Below are 22,988 nucleotides of genomic sequence, written 5' to 3'. Positions count from 1 at the left end.
TTTTTGATATTATCTGATTTAGTCCTAATTCAAGCCAGATATGAGGGCACGACCATAAGCATAGTAAAACTATCTCATGATTCGAATATGAGACATCAAATTAAGTTCGTAAAACCTCTGTATCAATTGATCTAAGTGCAGTGTGTAGTTCGTAGGTAATACAACAATTTTGAACCTTTGACATTTTATTGATAGTAGTAATAGACGGGATATATAAGTTATAGATTGAGACCGATTACAATATAAAAGGGTTTTTTTTATAAGTTAAACACTAATTAGAATTGTCCCACATTAGCAATATGGTCTTACACAATCATTATTGATTATTACAAGGTTATTTTACGTTGTACAAAGACCTCTTGTGATAATTTGTAAACGTGATAAGTTGCTAAATGACACTTTTAGGATTCCTAGCAAATTTTGGAAACTGTACTTTCACAAATGTAGGTAAAATTCCTTCTATTTTTCTTTTAGTCTCAATGAACTGAACTGAATGAAGCTGGAATTGAATAGAGCTAAATTGAAATAAGTTGAGATTAATTAAGCTAGAAAGAACATGGCGTAAATTTAGGATCCTTACAATTTGGTTTATGGTCTAAGCAATTTGCAGAGTAGGGGGTTCGGGTGTACATAGCCTTACGCGTGTTAGCAAAATAGCAACACAAAGCAACACAAAGAGTCTGTCTCCAAATGACCCAAAATGAAAATTGCGTCGAGGAATGTATCAAATGATTGTTATACTTCACAATAGAAAGAACTGGCGGCAATCACTTTAGTGAACCGTTTTGCTTTATTTCATCAAACTCCAAAAAATGGCTCCATCGGGAATGGAAATGCAAGCGCAACAACTTCTAAAAGACATCCTGAATTGTAATTCCGAACCTCAGTGTATAACTAAGCAGTAAAGACGTTTACGGCTCTACGCTCCTGAGGCGCTACCAAGACAACTTAAGCTTGATCTCGAGCTCATATGGATATGAAAGTAAGTTAGGGGATTCGAAGCCTTCAACTTCAACACTTTTCAAGGGATCCTTCCAGCACTCCTCTTTTTCCTTGAGGATGATCAAGATCATCTGCCAAAGAGAGAAATAAATCGGAATACTAAGGTTTTTAAGGAACTTAACATTCATATTATGGACAGAACCTTCAATATGCAACCATAACAAATATTGTGGAGACCATTAGCATGGAAGTGTCATAAGTCATAACTTGTCAAACGAATTTAAGTGAAAATTAATGTAACAAAGATTTTATATTTAATAACACTCGTAATATACTCGGTCATCCATAACAAATATGAAGTTGAATTTCTTGAATAAAACAACAATAATACTGAAGCGCCTCAAGGCATCCCACAAGTAGCAGGGTAAATGGGGTCAAATACTCGAATATATGCAACTTTATCCCTTTGTTGCTTGTGTAACAACACAAAGAGGTTTTTTCAATTGACCCGAAATGAAACGTCCTAAAATTATAAACATTACCTCAGTGCCTTAGAGACTCCCGCAAATTAAAGGACATATACAACCATGACAACGGTGTGTATCCCTATTCCCTAAGAGACTGCGGTTAGGATTCTCTGGTTGGTGACATGGTGCTAATAGTTGAATCAGGATGGGTCAAATTTAGCTTAAATTTCAACATTCGAGACAATATAAACACAATAGAATTTTACGACATAGGCTTACACCAAACCACCCCTAAATTGTTATCTTGCAGCTTCCTAACATCAACCATCTACGACAAATACTTTTGTTTATCCGAAAGCTTATGAAGACAAAACATTCAAACCATGTTACAGGGTAACAAAGTGTACCTCAACAATATTGTTGTGGAAACCCGTTGGTATCACCAGTACATCAGGACGGCAAGTCAAAAATAAACCATCCAGAAATGCAGAAATTGAAGATTCATCAAGCTCCCAATTACATGTATCATACAGCTTGATCTCTCTGACCTTATATAGTGCTCCAATATTAATCCTACGCAGACGGTCCTCGTCTACCTCAATCTACATATCAAGTTATCAACACAATCATGTTATTACGAAGTATAATCATGTAATTCAATAACGTACAGATAATTAGAGATCACACCTGATAACCAGATTCAAGACCGGACAACGTCATCTCTATGACCTTGAATATTTTTGTTCCAACAAGAAACTCCTGTAACTTAATGAACCACTCGGTGCAGGGAGATTCGACCCATACAAATAAGTCACCATCACAACAGTCTTGTACATTAACAATTGACAGCGCAGGCATCAACTCACTGCTAAAGTTAGTAATTGAAGGAGCAAAATTCAACTCGGAATAGAGTTGAAACATAGTCAAGTTCGGGGCATCAATTGTAAGCTTCTGTAACATGGGACACCCTACTACTGTAAATTTTCTAAGTGAAATGCTTGAGATTTTTACGCATTTCAGCAAAGCGCATTTATTAAGAACTAGCGTTTCTAGCACGGTAAGTCCAGAAGCCAACTCAAAAACAGCGTCATCTGTAATATCTGCGGATGTAATTTCCACCGTTTTCAAGTTCCTCAATGCAGCTATATTCATATGCCATGGCCACGGACACTGAAAATAATTTAGATAGAAAAACTTCTCAAGAGTGGATGTTCGGTTGTTTGATTGTGGTGTTCCACTACCAAAATCTTTGACCACATCATCCTTATGAGACTTTTTAGTATACGGAACAGAAATACTTTTGAGGGCCGCACATCCCCTAAATTCTAAGGCAATCAAGGGGCAATTACTGATGATCCGCTGAAGCATATCATCATCTATAGTTGCTCGGGTCAAGATCAACTTTTCAAGGCAGAAAAGCTTCATGGTTGGGTAATTCGGTAGAACCACCTTGTCACCATCCAAGACTTTGAGTGACCTTGCATTGAAAAGAAACTCGGGTAATATATAATCCAACGATGATTCCTCGACAACAATCGTAATATCCAACTCCTCTACTTTGTTTTGCACAGCAATTCCTATCCATGTATCAATTAAAGGCATAAAGGCTGCATTAAACAAGGGAATTTCTAAGCAAAATTTCCTTATACCATGCTTCTGGCACGAATATCGTTGCATTGTATTAGTTATGAACCCCATATAACTTATAAGTGTATTTTGATCATAAAAGTCTGCTTCATATTTAGATCCTCCCCCCTTCTTAAAGTACTGCGGCTGAAAATCCAAAACCGGGATTGAAGACCAAGTTGCATGCCATTTCTTAGACAGTACGCCAGCACGACAAGACTCTTTCATATCAAGGAACGAAAGAATATTATGAAGGATAAACTCTGGGAGTTCCGAAATTCGATCAACTGATTCCATTTTATCCATTGATAGTTTGTCTCCTGTCATCCAAATTTTCTCAGAGGAGTTTCATCAAGCACGTGAAACGCACCATCAAAATTCATGATCATCGATAACTTTTAACATAATTTCACAATCAATAATTCTACCTGATTGCATTATCTGAATCCTTGATCATCAATTACTTTACCCCAATTTCACAATCGATAATTCTACCTGGTTGCATTATCTGAATTCTTAATCTCCAACTAATTCAACCCAATTTTACAAACAATAATTCTACATGATCGCATCATCTAAATTATTGATCACGAACCAATTTAACCCAGTTTCACAATCATAAATTCTACGTAACTGTGTCACCTAAATTCTTAATCAACAACAAATTTTACCCAATTTCACAAATCACAATCAATAAGTCTACATAACTGCATTAATTCATCACCTAATTTCACAATCAACAATTCTACATAATTGCATTACCTAAATTCTTGATCATCAACTAATTTAACCCAATTTCCCAATCAATAATTCTACATGATTGCATTATCTAAATTCTTGATCATAAACATTAAGCCGAATTGAAATAGAAACAACAAACCCTAATGATGCAATTGCAACATTCCAAATACTAATCAAATGAAGAAAAAACAAATTTTAATCCAGAAATCAGGTAAACCCATATAATCAATAGTAAATTCATGTACAATTATGAACTATAATTATAAAATCAACAAGAAAAAGCATGAATCATCCAAATTCCAGAATTCAATTCCAGATTTTAAGTTTGCCAAAGACAAAATTAAATATGTTGAATACTCAATTCAAGTAAGAACACAGAATACCAAATCATAACACATAGAATACAAAAGAATTAGAGATTAAATTATACCAGTTTGAGATTTTGGATCAATCAATTAGGGTAACATTTGGGTATATCATGTTGAGTGTGTTCGTGTTTTGACTAATTTTAAAATTGATTAATTTTTAAATTTGGATTAGGGTTTGGGAGTGAAAGAAAAATTACTCAAAGCAAATTCCAACTAATTCGGTGTGGCTTTAGCCTTTCGTACTCTTGTAGTCTTATGTCACCCCGGCTCGGTTTCAAGTGTCGGACGTATAAAAATGTTACTTTTGGTTTGAATATAGAGAGTATTATATTATATTAAGAAGATTTTAAGAGAATTTTTTTTTTTTTTTAATTTAGTCTAAAATGAATTGTTAAAGCTCGAAGGTATATTTCATGTTGGTGTGTTAAGAGGATCGAATATATGTTATTCAATTAAAGTAAAGTGTCCGAGTGATATAAATTAGGAAAACGTAGAAGATTAGTCCTGTACATGAAATTGTTTGTACTTATTTATTTTTGCATATCTCAATTAACTTTATATAAGAGATATGATTCCTCTCTCGTTTAAATCAAATTTCCATTTCCCTTTTTGAATTATTGTAAGAAAAAGATAATCTATAGATACAAATCATATCAAATTTACGTAAAATTTCTAAATAAATACAGAGTATTAGGTAAAAATTAGTTTGACCCAATATAATACAGACTTTAGTGAGTAACCCACTATATCATGTCGACTTAATCCAAGTATCAAACGGTCAGACCCATAAGATTAGGGATGAAGTTAAGTACAGACCGACCAAGCCATGGTACCAGCTAGTTTTTTTGAGAACAAAAAATACAGAGTATACTCGAGAACTTTCTTTCAAATAAAATAAATATGATCAAAAACATGTGTTAGACTAATGTTTTGATTCTTGGTAAAATTTTGTACCAATAATTTCGCCCCTGCATCGAATATTTGGTCTGAAATCACGGAAGTATTTTTTTTTCACATTTTTTGAAGTGACGTACAATAAACCAAGGATGAAAAACTGATAGTAGTACGAAACAAACACAGCTAACGCGTCACAAACACGTAAAAATTAGCGAACATTTAAAATTCATGACACGAATTTGCTCCAAAAATTAAACCCTAGCATCGCAGCATCAATTTGATGATTTGATCTTATTTGATTTCCATAAAATATAATCCTGTGTTTGTTCAATCTTCTACCTTTTGTAACCGTATGGCGTATGCCAAATAAAATGTACTGCGAAAAGAAAATGACTACCAACACAACCTCAGCCTGATCTCGACATGATATGCAAACGAAAGCAAGCGAGAGTAGTCAACGACTTCAACCTCAATGCCTTTCAACGGATCATTCGGGCACCGTACTTTATCTTTAAGGATGCCCAAGATCAACTGGTAAAAAAACAAAAAAAAAAAACGCAAATTAGTTTTTTCAGGAGGGGATAATTGCTTTAAGATTTCATTTCAAAACCAAAATCACCGTTTACTGAGCACAAATAAGCATTTCTTTACAATACCTCACAGCTACAAAGTATTTAACGGCAGCCACAGTTTGCCTGGCGGTTCTTTGGCAAGCGAGGATTTTAAGCACTAATGGTTTATATCAGAAAAAGTGTATACATACTCCGCACACCATACGTATATGCATAGCGACGGTCTAAAGGAAGTACTTGTTTTTGGTAGGTCATCGTGTTACAAAAAAAAGTGGTATTCTCTCGTATACCCCTCAACTTCTTCATTTTCTAAGATGTACCCTTCTTTTCTTGCAAAAAAAACTTTGACCGTCAATAACTCTTACTACAAGTTCAGAATATGATAAAACCTTTTTTTTTTTTCAAATTGACCGTCTTTAGGAGGTCTTTAGTTTGAAAAAGAATTCACCGACGTCTCAACTCGTAGTCGGGAATTATGGTCGGTCAAAGTTTATTCGTTAAAAAAGCTTTGACCAACCATAGTTACAGGCTACGAGTTCAAAAAGCGGTGAATTTTTTTTTTTTCAAATTCAATGCCTTGATAATTGGTTTGAAAAAAAAAATTTACCGTTTTCTGAACTCGTAACATAGAATTATTGTTGGTCAAAGTTTTTTTGTGAAAAATGAGGGGTACGCCTCAGAAAACGAAAAAGTTCAGGGGTACACGAGAGAATATCCTCAAAAAAAATGACGAACAATTGAACAAACCGCTGCAGTAATTAGCATAATATACCTCGACAGTCGGATTCTGGAAACTTGTTGGTATCGTCAGAACATAAGGGTGACAACTCCAAAATAGACCATCCAGAAAAGCAGCAAGCGAAGATTTTTCAAGTCCCCAATCCCATGTGCGGAACAGCTTGAGCTCTTTGAGCTTATACGGTGTTCCAGTATTAATCCTACGCAAATGGTCCTCGTCTACTGTAATCTTCAGATCCAACATAATCATGTTATTAACCACATGTATTGCAACTACATTATAACACCGTGTGGAAACTATAATCATGTAATTAAATTACGTATAGATAATTAAACAAACATACACGGAGTAACTTAAATTTCAGAATATCACACCTGATAAACAGATTCAGGACTAAACGTCATCTCTATGACCTTGAATATCTTTGCTCCTAGAAGAAACTCCCGTAGCTTAACGAACCACTGGGTGCAAGGAAATTCGACCCAAACAAATAAGTTCGCAACACAACTGTCTTGCACATTGATAAATGACAGTGCAGGCATCAGCTCAGTGGTATCGTTAATAGTTGAGGGAGCGAATTTCAACTCAGAATAGAGTTCAAACCTAATCAAGTTCGGGGCATCAATTGTAAGCTTCTCCAACATGTAGCATCCTACTACTATAAGTTTTCTAAGTGAAACGCTTGAGACTTTTACGCAGTTCAGCAATACACATTTATTAAGAACTAGCTTTTCTAGCACGGCAAGTCCAGAAGCCAACTCAACAACAAGGTCATCTGTAATATCTGAAGATGTAATTTCCACCTTTCTCAAATTCCTCAATGCAGCTATATTCATATGCCATGGCCGCCACGGACACTCAAAACAATTAAAATAGGAAAACCTTTGAAGAGTGGATGTTCTGTTGTAATTTCCGGCCACGTCATCCTTATGAGACTTATTAATGCACGGAACCGTACTTTCAAGGCCCGAGCAATCACTAAAGTCTAAGGCAATCAAAGGGCAATCAGTGATGATCCGCTGAAGCATATCATCATCTATAGCTGCCCGGGTTAAGACCAAATATTCAAGGGAGAACAGCTTCATGGTTGGGTAATTTGGCATCACCACCTTGTCACCCTTCAAGACTTTGAGTGACCGTGCACTAAAAAGAAACTCGGGTAATGTATAATCCCCCGAGTCCTCGATAATAACCATAATATCCAACTCCTCTACTTTGTTTTGCACCGCAACTTCTATCCATTTATCAATTAAAGGCTTCAAGGTTCCTTCAAACAAAGGGATTTCGAGGCAAAATTTCCTTATTCCATGCTTCTCGCTACAATATCTTGCCATCGTTTTATTTATGAACCCCAAATAACTTAAAAGTGTATTTCGATCATAAAAGTCTCTTTCAAGTTTCTCTGAATGAGGCGAACCTGCTTTTTTAAAGTACTGTGGCTGAAAATCCAAAACTGGGACTGATGACCAAGCCGCATGCCATTTTTTAGATAGAACGCTAGTTTGACAAGCCTCCTTCGTATCAAGGAAGGAAAGAATAATATGAAGGATAAACTCTGGGAGTTCCGAAATTCGATCAACTGATTCCATTTTATCCCTTGTTAGTTTGTCTCCTGTCATCAAAATTTTCTTAGAGGAATTTCATCAAGCAGGTGACACGCACCGTTAAAATTGATGATCATAACGACTTCAACCCAATTCCACAATCAACAATTCTACATGATGGCATCGTCTAATTTCTTGATCATAAGTTAATTAAACCCAATTTGACAATCAATCAATAGTTCTAACTAATTTCATCATCAAAATTCTAGATCATCATCAAATTTAACCAATTTAACAATATATCTAAACACTTGATCATCATCATCATCATCAAATTTAACCCAATTTCATAATCAATAATTCTAACTGATTGCATAATCTAAATACTTGATCATCAACTAATTAAACCCAATTCAAATAGAAACAACAAACCCTAAAAATGAAATCGCAATCTACCAAATACTAATCAAATGAAGAAAAAACAAATTTTAATCCAGAAATAAGGTAAACCCACATAATTAATAGTAAATTCATATACAATTATGAACTATAATTATAAAATCAACAAGAAAAAGCATGAATCATCTAAATTCCAGATTTTAAGTTTGTCTAAGACAAAATTAAATATGTTGAATACCCAAATTCAAGTAAGAACACAGAATAATGAATCGTAATAAATAGAATACTAAAGAATTAGAAATTAAATTATACCAGTGTGAGAGATTTTGGATCAATCAATTAGAGTTTGGGAGTGAAGAAGAATACTCCCGACAAATTCCAACTAATTCGGTATTTCGGTACTGCGTCACTCCGCACAATATTGGATAAAAGTTTTTATGATTCTACATTCTAGGGTAAAATTAAACTGAATTGTCGAAATGATGTTTTGTGTTGCAGTGTGTGAGAATCGGACATAATTAAAGTAAAATATGGGAGTAACATAGATAAATATTTTATATATTTAATTAGGAAAAATTACAAATAACCACCTCGTATTTGCGCATTTTTACAAATAACCACCATGTATTTGCATTTTTACAAATAACCCCCAAACTTTCATCTAAACTCCCCAATCACCACCGTATATTTGCCCCGACACTTGTTTTTCTTATTTCCCGACTCGTTAAATAACATTTTACGTAAAATGCCCATAATACCCTTCCCTCTATTACTCCCAAACATACCAATGTCTTTGTAAAAATCATCAGCATACTCCCAAACTTATAAACCCTAAATCCCCAAATTGATAATCCCTAATTAATTCACAAAGATCCATCAATCATTAGCTAAAATCCAATTGATTTAACCAACAATTCAACGATAAAACCTAATAATCTAAGCTGCTCATCATCAATTTCTCCCTCTCCATTTGATTCTAAACTTAGCTCTTCCGTTGTAAAAACAGATGTATTCGCAAATGCACTCGAAACATCATCTATTGTTGATGCTGATTCGGCTAATATGCCCAAATCCAAGGATTTTTCGTTGATTTTGTGTTTAATTCATGAAAAGGTAAACACTTTGTATCTATTAACAAAGTGCAGGAGACTACTGTTGTTCTTACCAAGTGTCTACATAAAAGTTTACTCTACCCTTTGTTTATACTTCAGTCTTCATATGTCCAATTCCAAGGAGTTTTCCGTTGATAATCCGCAAATTATCGTCTTTGTCGCCTGATTGATTGATGGATTCTATGAATTAATTAGGGATTAACAATTTGGAAATTTATGGTTCATAAGTTTGAGAGTATGCTGATGATTTTTAGAAAGACAAGGGTATGTTTGGGAGAAATGGAGGGAAGGGTACTATGGGCATTTTATGTAAAATGTTACTTAACGAGTCGGGAAATAAGAAAAATAAGAGTCGGGGCGAATATACGGTGGTAATTGGGGAGTTTAGATGAAAGTTTGGGGGTTATTTGTAAAAGTGCAAATACATGGTGGTTATTTGTAAAAATACGCAAATACGGGGTGGTTATTTATAATTTTTCCATTTAATTAAGTTGATTTATCTTTTCTCTTTAAAAGCGATTCATTTCTCATTTAAATCAAATTTCCATTTCTTTTTTGGATTTTTGTATTAAAGAGGTAATCTCGATACAACTCACACCAAATTGACGTAAAATTTGAAAAAAAAAATACTTGAATTTAGTTTGACCCAACCTCTATATCATGTTTCAAAGCTGCTTAATACGGAGTAGTTAATACACACTTGAGTAGAGTCACCCATTGTATTTGTATATGCTTCAAATTTATTAATTATTTAAAATTCGGGATTCTTGTCAAGTAGTCCAATTTATTTAAATCGTCTGTAATTAAACAATGTCAACTTAATTGAAGTATCAAATGGTCATGAACCCATGGGATTAGGGACGAGGTTAAGTACAGACCAACCAGATCATACCTCGGGCTAATTTTTTTGGGAAAATAATTACGGAGTATGCACAATAACTTTCTTTTGAGTAAAATAAATATGATTAGAAATATGTGTTAGGTTAATGTATCGTTTCTTGGTAAAATTTGTAAGTAGCTTCGACTCTATATAGGATGCTTGGTCTGAATTCACGCAAGTATATTTTTCACATTATACATTTATTTGTTACAAAATTTTTGAAGAGACGTACAATAAATTGAGGATGAAATGTGACATGTAAAAATTAAGGTTAATAACGAACATTGAATATATTTACCGCTGTCAAAAACAAAAAAAAATAACAAACATTTTGAAATTCATCACATGAATTTGCGTGAACATTAAGAGTCTGAGACTTAATGAATTCTCTTTTGCATAATTGCACCCTGAGCCTAATGAAATGTATAAGGAAAAGAAAATGGCTACCAAGACAACCTGAGCCTGATCTCGACCTCAGATGAATACAAAAGCAAACGAGCGTATTTGACGACTTCAACCTCAATGCCTTTAAGCGGATCCTTCCAGCACCGTACTTTATTTTTAAGGATGCCCAAGATCATCTGGTGAAAAAAAAAATCGCAAATAAGTTTTTCTGGGAGACAATAATTGCTGAAACAGACTACATGAGCACAAAATAAACATTTCTTAATTTTCTTCACAATACTTTGCGGCTTTGAGCCTCGCAGCTACAAAGTATTTAACGGCAGCCAGAATTGCCCTGCGGTCCTTTGGAAAGCGAGGATTTTAAACACCAACGGTTTTGGTAGGTCATCGTGTTACAAAACCAAACAAATGAAAATGACGAACAATTGAACAAACCACTGCAGGAAAGCATAATATACCTCAACAGTCGCATTCTGGAAACTTGTTGGTATCGTCAGAACATCAGGGTGGCAACTCCAAAATAGACCATCCAGAAAAGCCACAAGTGAAGATTTTTCAAGTTCCCAATCACATGTGCGGAACAGCTTGAACTCTTTGAGCTTACACGGTGTTCCAGTATTAATCCTACGCAAATGGTCCTTGTCTACTGTAATCTTCAAATCCAACATAACCATGTCATTAGAAAAGGACAACAAATGATCGGGACAGAGGGAGTAATAAATAAAGTTAAGGAGTTCCTTACCTGATATTCAGGGTCACCACCAGACATCTCAAGGGTCTTGAACATGTTTGTTTTCACAAGAAACTCGTGAAACTTAATGAACCACTCAGTGCAGGGAAATAGTACCCACGCAAATAAGTGAGCATCACAACAATCATGCACATTGATGATGGACAGAGCAGGCTTAAACTCATTCCCGTCAATGTTAATTGACGGAACAAGCTTAAACTCAACGTTGAATAAAAACGCAACCAAGTTTGGGGTATCAATAGTAAGCTTCTCCAAGTTGTGGCATCCTACTATGCTGAATCCTTTTAGCGAAATGCTTGATATTTTTACGCATTTCAGCAGTAAGCATGTAGAAATAAACAATATTTCTAGCACGGAAAGTCCAGCTGTCAGCTCCGAAACAATATCATCTGTAATATCTGCAGATGAAATCTGCAACTTTCTCAAATTCCTCAGAGCAGTCATATTCATATTCCAAGGCCACGGGCACTGAAAATGGTTAAGATAGAAAAAGTTTTCAAGAGCGGATGTTTTGATGTCTTTGGCCACTTCATTATCCTCGGGCGACCTTTTAACCCAAGGAACAAATATATTTTCTAGGGCCGAGCATCCCCTAAATTGTATGTCAACCAAGGGACAAAACGAGATGATTCGCTGAAGCATATCGTCTTCTATAGTCGTCTGGTTTAAGATCAACTTTTCAAGGCAGAATAGCTTCATAGTTGGGTAATTCGGCAGCTGCACCTTCGTACATTTCAAGACTCTGAGTGACCTTGCAGAAAAAAGAAACTCCGGCAACTTATAATCCAACGATTCCTCGACAAGAATCGAAATCTCCAGCTCCTCAACTTTGTTTCGCACCGCAATTTCTATCCATTTATCAATAATAGGCTTCAGTGTGTCATTAACCATGGGAAACTCGAGAGTAAATTTCTTTATGCCATGCTTTTGCTTCGAATATCTTTCCATAGTTGTATTTATGAACTCCATATAGCTTAGAAGTGTTTCAAAATTGTAAAACCGTTCAGAAAACTTCCCGGAATCCATTGAACCTCCCTTCTTAAAGTACTGTGGCTGAAAATCCAAAACTGGCATCGACGACCAAACTGCTTGCCATTTCTTAGACAATACGCCAGCGCGACACGCTTCATTGGCATCAAGGAAAGATAGAATAATATGAAGGATGAACTCCGGGAGGTCCGAAATTTGATCAACTAACTCCATTTTATCTCCTGTCATTAAAATTTCTCAGAGGAATTTCATCGAACAGGTGGTATGCACTATCAATATTCACTAAAGACATATTTAACTCTATCATAAACTACGATAATTATTACGAGTTATTGTACAGTGTAAGACGGTCTTACACAAATTTGATCAACTAACTCCATTTTATCTCCTGTCATCAAAATTCTCAGAGGAATTTCATCGAACAGTTGGTATGCACTATCAAAATTCACTAAAGACATACTTAGCTCTATCGTAAAATACGATAATTATTACGAGTTATTTTACGGTGTAAGACGGTCTTACACACGTAAATTGTAAAATAAATTCTTTGATAACTGAACACTAATATGATTATCATTTTCTAGTGATTTGGATCAATTTTAGATCATAAAACCGTCTTACACAAAACTAATCTCGTAAACATGCAAGTATATAAAAATTAGAAATTGGATTATACCAGAGTAAGATTTTGAATCAAGTGTGGCGTAGATCGTCGTCGTTTTAATCGTCTCTAGTCTCTACTATGCACTCACCTTTATAGTGTTTTCGAAATATTCCGTCATAATCATTTGTCTACTTATGGAAAAAAAATGGAGCAAAGTTTAAAATAGTTAGAGCTTATCAAAAGCGGGTTTGGGCCGGACACGGGCCGGGCCCAACTACTAAAAAAGTGTTCGGTGGGCCTTATTTTATAGCCGAGCCCGCTAATTGGACCAGTTTCCACTGTCCGTACCCGCCCACTTCAAAAGAGCGGACCGGCCCGCGGGCCTGACTAAAATCAAATACAGAAATTAGTGTTTCTATTAAAACACGAGTTTGTTATCGCTACATCCTACTAAAACTTAACAATTGTCTTTAAAAGCTTACCCTTAAGAAAGTATACTAATTTTCAAAAGATAAGTTTAATAGATTTTGGAAAAAACACAAGTTTGACAATGTTCTACTACAAACATCAAAAATTCATTTTTGCCTTGGTCTTTGTGCGGCATTGTTAGCGGTTACATACACTCCTGTGTAATAAATACTGAAAAGGTACTATCTTTATACGACAATCCCGTTAGCACGTCATCCATTCTCGAAGAATCTTTATACGACAAGTGTAAATACCGACAATCTTTCACTTATACGTAAGGCATAAGTATTCATTTGCGCTACCTAATTGCTTTAGAGTGTACAAATTGTAAATGAAATGAGTAGAGAAGGTCGGAGGATTCAGGGTTTTTGAGGACTTTTATGAGGTTACTTTTAATAGTGGGTCTAGCGGGCCGCCCATGGGCAATTTTGTATAGTCCAAGCCCGTCCATTTATTCTAGCGGGCCTATTTTTCTTGTCCGTTACCTGTTTAATTTTCAGTAACTCTCCTATAGGACCGTCCTATAGCATATGACGGGTCCAATAGAAGAGATTGGCCAAATAATAACAGTTTAAGTAACAACAAAATTAAAACCTCGTTTCATCCACATCATTACTAGTTACTACTATCTAATACTTCAATATATGACGTTTTACCAATTTATAAAAATTTCCTAATAGATGACGTTTTGCCATTCCCTATAAATTTGCTTTTAATCTGATACTTTTCACATTGCCTCTTTCACTTCCAAAGCAAAAACTCTTTACATATTGCTCCTTCTTCTACCCTTTTCAACCGTATAAAAATATTATTTCATGTTTCAATAGATGACTAGAATTCCCTTTCAACAATTACCAATTATTTTCTCCATTTTTTTTCAACAAAAACTAAGTTGAGCATCACTAGCTTTTTTCGAAACACAATACAGTGTCTTCATAGTTGCAGACATTCTTTTCTCCATTTTTTTCAACAAAATAGCCATGGATGACCAAAATTATGACGTCGAAGACGAAGAAAGCTTGCTAATACCAGATTCTAATGAAGGCTTTTTTCTAATGACGGCGTATAAGACCTTCCTTAATGAGTCTATATAAAACCGTATGACTAACACCCAATGCCTCCGATAATGAAGCTAATGTCGTTCTTTGAGTTAAAGGGATTTCCGTAAGACGTGTAATATCAACTTGAAGTTTTGGATGACCACACCTTTTCTTTTTCTTACTTTTAACATCGCCTCCATTATTTTGACCGAGCTTCCAAATTCGTTGAACAGTACGTATAGGAACCGCAAATAAGTTAGAGACTTCGGTAGTTGTTTGGCGTTTCAATTTTCCTCCATGACTTTTTTCCAAGAGAGCTTGGTACACTTGTAATCTTTGTTCATCTCTTAAGACGAGTCTTCTCTGCCTAGCACCACCTATGCAACAAAGATAAGTAGCAATTGAGTATACAAAAGATCAGTTGGATTACTAAACTAAGAGTTGCGGATGTTTCAATTAAAAAACGGTCTCATTCTTTGCGGATTACTAAAGATCCGTAGCAATTCTTTACAAACGGTCTCATTCTTTGCGGATGTTTCAACCTCTTAGATTAGTAATCCAACTATTCAGCAATTTAGTATACAAACGGTCTCATTCTTTACAATACAAACATCGCAATTTAGTATACAAACGGTCTGAGACACTTAAATTCCGTAAACACTTACCCCTGAAACTAAAGATGAATTTCTTAAAATTTCAATAGTGGCAAATTGCTGCGGGAAATTTCGAACAGTGAAAAAGAAAAGGCAATCAACAAGGCCGTATCAAAACTTGCAATTTCATCCGAAAAACTTACACAATTTTATTGTAAGAAGATCTAACTGTAAGGAAAGCTTACAGTACACTGTACACAAGCATACCGGAATCATGAGCATGAGTAGAATTATTTTCTTCTTGTGTTTGAACGTCATCTTCGTCAAAGTCGTCTCCTCCTTCTTCATGGTTATCATCGTCAAAATTCAAATCCCAATATCTGTATCTTGCTCCGTCATCCCGACCCATATCAAGAACTATGCTCTTATTTGTTGAATGAGAATGGATGAATAGAGGAATATCACCTCGAGCCTCTTCTATTTCTTCATCGCAGGGTAACTGATTGAGATCAATAAGGGGAGTTTCCATCTTATTTGGTGACGATTGAAATTGGGAAGTGATTGAAAATGGGGAAAACAATTTATAGAGAACTTACCTCTTGGTAAGATTTTTCAATTCAAGTTAAAATTTTGGCTCCAATTTAAATTTTCATTTTAATATTTTCAAAAAATTCATAAAAATTTGGTTGGTAATGGAGATGAAGAGGCAGAGGCTCCTCTTTTTCTGCAGGAGTATCAATGTGTAGTAGACAGTAGTTATATAATTCTTATTCCCAAGGCATAATGAGGAGTAGTAAAGTGTTTTCTTAATAAGTGTGAAATTTCGTTAAATGTCATATATTCAAGTATGAAGGGAGTAACTTCCAGTATACACAATTTACACACACCGTCCAATCGTCCATCACTACTATCCCCACCCTCCACCATTTGTCCAAATCACCGCCCGCTCGTCCACCGCTTCGGAAATATATGTCCTCACCCTCACCACATATTCCAACGCATATGCAGTCCATGTTCTTACCGCTTTCGAGGTGGTGGTTGCTCTCATCACCATCGTTCGGTTTTTCTCACCTTTCACAATTTAATTAAAACTAAAGAGAAGCATGGTGATTAAAACTAAAGAGAAGCATGGTGATGTATAGTTATTGCGAACAATCTAGGTATAAAATTTGATGTTGAATTTTTCAGTTTTAAAAACCAAAATTTACTACTCATGCTTTTATATTTAAAACTTTGTATCTTTTGTTGAAAACTATGAATTTTGAATTAAACTAAAAGATTTACATAGACAACTCACAATTTAAATTTGTCCACATACATCAAAAAGTTTTAATTTTAAAACTCCAAATTTTAACTTGAAAACTCCACATAATTATGTTTGATGGGGCATATTCTGCACCGCTGACCAAGTCAACATATTGAGCAAGGTCAAGGGTGTCCACAGCAAAGTCAACGACTTAGACAGTCTAGCCGATGCAATCCATCGGCCTGTCACCTGGGTCTCGGCAAGACAACTATCCAGCCGAGGCACATATCCGCGTACTCATATCCAAGACCCCTCGGTCGGCCTGCCATGGGTCCATCGGCCGAGGGTGAAACGGTCTTTTCACCTGCTAGCCACTTGGCCACTTGGCCACTACGTGACAAAAGGTAAAAGTCTATAAATACTCCTCAACCTTCATTGAGGAAAGGATCGACAAATTGACCTAATAACCACTATTCATCTGGTAATATCTTCCTGATCTCTCTACAATATACTCTTAGCCAAGTTACAACAACTTCTCTCTAAGTTTACTGACTTGAGCGTCGGAGTGAGTACGCTCGGCCAAAGCCGAGCCCTCAGTTTGTTCATCGTTTCAGGAAAGATCAAAGGAGAATTCAAGCAAGGACATCCTTCTGCGAGCTACGAGTGGTAACAAATATCTGCTCTGGAATTACACCCGGAACAATTGGCGCCGTCTGTGGGGAAGGCAACATTAGAAGCTAGTCACATTCATTCCCAAACAACAAAAACAAAAACACAAAAAAACCCACCCCAAGAGCTAAGAAGATGTCGAAACAACAAGAGGTATTCGTAAATAACGAAACCGAACCACACCAAGATGATACTTTTCACAATTCTGGAGTTGTGCAGCCCTCCACCGGCGGAGTAATCCAACCGGAATTCGGGATGCCGATAATGCCAGACACGCCGCTGCCCGCCACCCAGGTCACCATCATGGGACAGGTGGTTGACGTAGCAAAACTGAAGGTGCTCCTGGACCTAATTGGGGGTACGTCAGCTCACACAGTCACGCCGACAGAAGCGGCGGAAATCGTCCAGGAGACAAGGGCCAAGAACGTGACTCCGAGGAATCTGAACGGAGCACTAGGAGAAGTCGACCCTACCAAGACGCCGGGGGAGCCCAAAGTGGTCGTGGTAAACATAAGTCCTTCTCGCACTCGAGAGAGGACATCGTCGCCGCAGCACCAACGGGGCACACCCCGGAGGAACCAGAGAAGTCCGACTCAGCAGAGTCGGATAAGAAGCCCGAGCCGGAGAAGGAGTCCTTCCCGCTACGAGGAGAGAAGCCGGACTAGGAATGCGAGGAGTCGGTCGCCGCGTGTCATTCGACACGTGGTCAAACAGCCCCTCAGTGATTATGTCCTAGACACCGCCGTGCCAACCAAGCTGAAGTTGCCGGCGTTCACATACAAAGGAGATAGTGACCCAACCGACCACGCCGAGGCTTTCGAGTCTTACATGTCGGTATGGGAGCACTGATGAGGTCGGTGCCGAGTTTTCCCAACGACTCGCATGGGATGGCTCAAAAGCGGTACAAGGGGCTTCCGACGGTTCGGTATCTTGTTTCGCCGACCTAAAGGACGCCTTCTTAGCCCGATACTCTTGTAACAAGAGGAGGGCCGTGGAGACATCGGACCTCCTAACTATCAAATAGGAGGAGGGCGAGTCTCTACGAGGCTATGTGAAGAGGTTCGACGGCAGGTCGGACAGCAGATTCGGGAGATCAATCCCGGCGGCGGCTTTCGACCGATGAAGGGCCTCCTAAAGGGAAACTTAAAAGACGAGCTCATCAAGCACGGGGCCGGGCCTAGACGCCGCGAGGAAGATGGCCGACTAGGCCATCAAGGTGGAAGATTACCACAAGACCTGGGTAGGCCCCAGCGAGGCCGAGCCCTCAGAAAAGAAAAACCGCCGGGATGACGACCCGGATGAGAGACGCCGTGACAATAACGGGTCACGGTCCGATGAGAAACGCCGTGACAATAACAGGTCACGGTCTGATAGATCTGCCAGGAAACAGGACTCGACGGGCACCGGGGGGAGCTCGGGAACATTTTACCAAAGGCATTACCATGACAAAACCCCTCTGGTCGCATCGGCCGCCGAGGTCTTCGCCCTGAGCAGAAATGAAGGCCAGAAGTGGGAACGGCCTCCCAAGCCCAAAGGAGACGGTGACGCGAACCGATCTTTGCGAGTACCACGGTTGCACAGGCCACCTCATCGACAACCGCCGCATCTCGAAGAATGCCATTGAAGAGCTAATCCGGAAGGGGAGCCTCGACAAGTATGTGGCCGAGAGGCCGAAGGCGACGCCGGCGGCTCGGATAATAAATCCGTTTTTCAACGGATAGGAGTTATCCATGTAGTCATCGGAGGTAACGAGAACGGTGGGTCGGCTCATGGGCACAAACGGCGGCACTGAACGAGTCGTATCGGGCCATCAACTTTGTGCCCAACACGGCGACCCCGCCTCCAGCATTCCCGACATGACTATTGGAGGGAAGGACTACGAGGGAGTCATCGCCCCTCACAGCGACCCACTGGTAGTCAACTTGGACATATCCAACCACCTGGTAAAGAGGTGTCTGATTGACACAGGCGCCTACACGAACATCATGTTCAGGGAGTGCTTCCACAGCCTCGGCCTAAGAGTCAAGGACTTGAGCCCCTGCACCAATCCACTATACAGCTTCTCCGGGGCTGGCCTGGTACCCCTGGGTTCAATTAGATTACCGGTGATGTTCGGCGAGGGGAATGCGGCTAAGAATGTCTTAGCCGAGTTCGTAGTCATTGGTGGCTCGTCCGCCTACAATGTTCTCATAGGCCGAGTCACTCTAAGCGATGCCGACGCAGTGATGTCCATCCGGGCCCTCACACTGGTGTACGTCTCGGACCGGGGGGAAGCGCATAAGCTCGTCTCCAAGGACGAGAAGGACGAGGTGGTTAACGTCCAGATATCTGCCAGAGGATGCAACATGCAATCCCTCAAAGTGGCAAAGCAGTCGGAAAAGGGGAAGAGCTCATCCTCGAAACGGGAGGGCGACCTCATGGATGCGACCGACGGCTGACGGGGGAGGAGTGCCTCTAGTAAGGCATTAGGAAACTGGTAGACCTTGTATAGCGGCGGAGGTGTCCAAAACAGTTGTGGGCACCCCGACGCATGTTTATATCTAATGTAAAGTCGACCAAGTCTTCCGTGAAGATGTCCATTTTCCACATAAGTCACTAGCATGAAGAAAGAAGCCGACGCCGGCTCACACTGTCGATTCGACAAGAGCGGCCGTCGTTACAAAGAAAGAAGCCGACGCCGGCTCACACTGTCGATTCGACAAGAGCGGCAGTCGTTACAAAGAAAGAAGCCGACGCCGGCTCACACTGTCGATTCGACAAGAGCGGCCGTCGTTACAAAGAAAGAAGCCGACGCCGGCTCACACTGTCGATTCGACAAGAGCGGCAGTCGTTACAAAGAAAGAAGCCGACGCCGCCACACTGTCGATTCGACAAGAGCGGCATCGTTACAAAGAAAGAAGCCGACGCGCTCACACTGTCGATTCGACAAGAGCGCCGTCGTTACAAAGAAAGAAGCCGACGCGGCTCACACCGTCGATTCGACAAGAGCGCCGTCATTACAAAGAAAGAAGCGACGCCGCTCACACTGTCGATTCGACAAGAGCGGCATCGTTACAAAGAAAGAAGCCGACGCCGCCACACCGTCGATTCGACAAGAGCGGCAATCGTTACAAAGAAAGAAGCCGACGCCGCTCACACTGTCGATTCGACAAGAGCGGCGATCGTTACAAAGAAAGAAGCCGACGCCGGCTCACACTGTCGATTCGACAAGAGCGGCAGTCGTTACAAAGAAAGAGGCCGACGCCGGCTCACACTGTCGATTCGACAAGAGCGGCAGTCGTTACAAAGAAAGAAGCCGACGCCGTCTCACACTGTCGATTCGACAAGAGCGGCAGTCGTTACAAAGAAAGAGGTCGACGCCGGCTCATACTGTCGATTCGACAAGAGCGGCAGTCGTTATGAAGAAATGTAGCGCTGTGGCAGTCACCCCAAATAGTAGACGCTTCGGCAGTCACTTAAAGTGGTAGACGCCGCGTAACACGCTATCCAGGAACAGACGTCGGCTCACACTGTCATAGACAAGAGCGGTGGTCTCCATGAAGAAATGTAGCGCTGTGGCAGTCACCCCAAATAGTAGACGCTTCGGCAGTCACTTAAAGTGGTAGACGCCGCGTAACACGCTATCCGAAAACAGACGCCGACTCATCTCGTCGTACATCGACAAGAGCGATCTCCATCGAAAGCGACACCGCGATCGATCGCGCATAGCGCGATTGATAAACAGTCAAATACCTTAGAAGCGTTAAACACAGTTGAGATACACACTCTAAACTGCCTCGGCCAAGCCGAAGCGGAAATAAAAAGAGACGCTCAATTAATAACGTAAAAAGGCAACTCAGACAAAAACGAGAGAAGACCTCGGCCAAGCCAGAGGCAAAGTAGAAACGCTAAATACAGTTGGGACACTCAACTTTTAAAAGCACAAGTAAAAGAAGTAAAGTAAAAAGCTCGGCCATGCCAAAGGCAAAGGAAACAAACTCTTATTAATAATAACGGGTTACAGGTGAAAAGAATGCAGACGACGGCCGTCCCCATTGGGATAAGCCGAAACACAACCTACCAAAGTTGTACAAAATACAAGGAAAGAAAAGCAAAAATTACAAATATGTCATTTGAAGCGCCAAAAGATGGCAGGGAGGAAGGCCTAAATAATTGGCTCCCGAACAGCCGAAGCAGATCTGCTGTAAACTTGTTCTCATCAAGCAGCACATGGTAGTGTATGAGGAGCTGAAGCAGATCTGCTGTAAACTTGTTCTCATCAAGCAGCCCATGGTATTAGTGAGGAGCTGAAGCTATCAGAGACGCCGGGTGAGCCTGGTGACGACCGCCCGCCTCCCTATGCCTGTCGCTGCTCACCATCGGCAGCGGTAGCCGCATCTTCTTCAACAGGCAACCCAGCAGCTTTTCTCTGGCAGCCTCAGCTTTGGCCTCGGCGTCATCAGCTGCCCTCATTTTCTCGGCTTCCTCTTTGGCCGCCTTAGCCCTCTCAGCAAGAGCTGCTTTCTCCGCGGCCGCCTCCTTCTCCATCTTCGCCCTCACCGCCTCCTTGGCCTTCTCCGCCACGGCTTTCTCCTTAGCATCAAGCTTGTCATCAAGCAGCTCGTCATACTTGCCCCACGGGAAGGAACCATCAAGAGGGAAAAGCTCCCCGATCACTTCCCTAGCAGCTCCTTCGGCCAAGTCCCGAATTCGAGCGCACGGGTTGGGGAGCATGACGGTTTGGAGCATCTCAATGTCCTCCTCCTTTTGCTTGATGATGGCCTCTTTGCTCGGATCACCTCGCTTTGGGCCTTAAACAGTCCCCGGATTCGTTCCTCTGCCGGGAGATAGAGGTCGGCACGCCCGAACAAAGCTAAACTTCTCCAAACTTCGCGACTTCGGGCTTGCCGCAGCCTCGGCCTTCGCTCTCTCAGCGAGGACCTCCTTTTCAGCGTTCTCCCTGAGTCTTCTCTCAGCCAAGAGCGCCTTCTCAGCATCTCCCCTAAGCGTCCGCTCGTTGAGGAGATCCAGCTTCGCCGACGCAGCCACCTGCTTAATGGCATTACGCTCATAAACGGCTCGAGCCACGGCCTTCTCCTGCTCCATGAGACGAGCACCGGTAACCACGTTCCACCTCGCCAGCTCCCTAATTAGCTTCGTGCCTTCCTCTATAAGCTGGGAGACGGAAGCCTTCTGGGATGAAGGGACGGTGGTGACAATTTGACCACCAACTGCGGGCCGGGAGAAGGAAGCCTTCGGGATGAAGGGTTGACGGTGGCGCCTTGATCACCAAACTGCGCAGAGGTCCCCTCCACCCGCCGCCCAACGAGAGCGAAGTTTGCGGTGGTCTACAAAAATTTAATAAAGGCATCAGTATCAACATGTATCGACGTATCGGAAAACAAGTCATCAGGAGCACCTAATGACCTGGCTAAATCTGAGCCACAAAATGAATAAGTACCAGGCTTGGCCTTCTTGGCCGGAGGAGGCAATTCCTTGCCAACGGCAGAGGCTGTCTTTTTCCTCTTTCGAAGAAGAGGAGATTCCTCCGCATCAGAGTCTCCCTCGGAAGGAATATCAACAATCTCCACAGTCTCCCTCTTAGGGGGGGGGATGGGAGGTGGAACCGGCGTCGACGCCTTCGCCGCCGAAGACATTGTTTTCCGCGTCCGACGCACTACGCCGCTAATAACCTTCGCCTGAGCCTCCTCCACGCTCAAGCCCTTCAGCCGTTGTTCCATAAGATCACTCGGCGACTTCTGATCGTGGGCCAGAGCCTTGGGATGCAAGTTAGCAACAGTTTTATCTTTGTGCAGCCCCATTCTCCGGAGGATATCCTCAGACAGGTCCGGTCCAAAGTGGTCTGCGAAAGAAACAAAGCAAAAGTTTAGAAGAAACAAATCGAAGTTCGAGAAACAGGAACGTTGAGAGCGGTGATGGGCCTCACACCGGCCCC

The 22,988-nt window shown here is 40.3% G+C and overlaps 3 protein-coding genes across 3 annotated transcripts; all 3 read right to left on the bottom strand.

Moving 5' to 3' along the window:
- Positions 1 to 516: 516 nt before the first annotated feature.
- Positions 517 to 4,313, bottom strand: LOC141606668 (uncharacterized). The gene is made up of 4 exons (XM_074425883.1): positions 4,207 to 4,313; positions 2,097 to 3,355; positions 1,817 to 2,011; positions 517 to 1,073 (listed from the first exon to the last, which is right to left on the bottom strand). Exons 2-4 carry the CDS (start codon positions 3,339 to 3,341, stop codon positions 936 to 938), a joined length of 1,578 nt encoding a protein of 525 aa, XP_074281984.1. The 5' UTR covers positions 3,342 to 3,355; positions 4,207 to 4,313; the 3' UTR covers positions 517 to 935.
- A 966-nt stretch (positions 4,314 to 5,279) lies between these two features.
- Positions 5,280 to 8,708, bottom strand: LOC141606666 (uncharacterized). Its single transcript, XM_074425882.1, has 4 exons — positions 8,608 to 8,708; positions 6,727 to 7,964; positions 6,386 to 6,580; positions 5,280 to 5,572 (listed from the first exon to the last, which is right to left on the bottom strand). Exons 2-4 carry the CDS (start codon positions 7,939 to 7,941, stop codon positions 5,435 to 5,437), a joined length of 1,548 nt encoding a protein of 515 aa, XP_074281983.1. The 5' UTR covers positions 7,942 to 7,964; positions 8,608 to 8,708; the 3' UTR covers positions 5,280 to 5,434.
- Positions 8,709 to 10,527: 1,819 nt separating this feature from the next.
- Positions 10,528 to 13,242, bottom strand: LOC141606665 (uncharacterized). Its single transcript, XM_074425881.1, has 4 exons — positions 13,110 to 13,242; positions 11,435 to 12,654; positions 11,151 to 11,345; positions 10,528 to 10,868 (listed from the first exon to the last, which is right to left on the bottom strand). The coding sequence occupies exons 2-4, from the start codon at positions 12,644 to 12,646 to the stop codon at positions 10,731 to 10,733; spliced, it is 1,545 nt and encodes a 514-aa protein (XP_074281982.1). The 5' UTR covers positions 12,647 to 12,654; positions 13,110 to 13,242; the 3' UTR covers positions 10,528 to 10,730.
- Positions 13,243 to 22,988: the final 9,746 nt, after the last annotated feature.

The sequence above is a fragment of the Silene latifolia genome, chromosome 10 (genome assembly GCF_048544455.1).
Source record: "Silene latifolia isolate original U9 population chromosome 10, ASM4854445v1, whole genome shotgun sequence".
Lineage (NCBI taxonomy): Eukaryota > Viridiplantae > Streptophyta > Magnoliopsida > Caryophyllales > Caryophyllaceae > Silene > Silene latifolia.
Note: the sequence above shows the minus strand (reverse complement) of the source record. Positions and strands in the feature narration are given on the sequence as shown.

Bases quoted from the DNA above. Each gene is read 5' to 3' on its own strand.
- LOC141606668 (XM_074425883.1), bottom strand. From the start codon at position 3,341: ATGGATAAAATGGAATCAGTTGATCGAATTTCGGAACTCCCAGAGTTT. The intron at 2,012-2,096 runs GTGTGATCTCTA...CTTGATATGTAG, and splicing joins GTCTTGAATCTGGTTATCAG to ATTGAGGTAGACGAGGACCG. The intron at 1,074-1,816 runs GTACACTTTGTT...TCTCTTTGGCAG, and splicing joins TCCACAACAATATTGTTGAG to ATGATCTTGATCATCCTCAA.
- LOC141606666 (XM_074425882.1), bottom strand. From the start codon at position 7,941: ATGGAATCAGTTGATCGAATTTCGGAACTCCCAGAGTTTATCCTTCAT. The intron at 6,581-6,726 runs GTGTGATATTCT...TTGGATCTGAAG, and splicing joins GTCCTGAATCTGTTTATCAG to ATTACAGTAGACGAGGACCA. The intron at 5,573-6,385 runs GTATATTATGCT...TTTTTTTACCAG, and splicing joins TCCAGAATCCGACTGTCGAG to TTGATCTTGGGCATCCTTAA.
- LOC141606665 (XM_074425881.1), bottom strand. From the start codon at position 12,646: ATGGAGTTAGTTGATCAAATTTCGGACCTCCCGGAGTTCATCCTTCAT. The intron at 11,346-11,434 runs GTAAGGAACTCC...TTGGATTTGAAG, and splicing joins GTGGTGACCCTGAATATCAG to ATTACAGTAGACAAGGACCA. The intron at 10,869-11,150 runs GTATATTATGCT...TTTTTTCACCAG, and splicing joins TCCAGAATGCGACTGTTGAG to ATGATCTTGGGCATCCTTAA.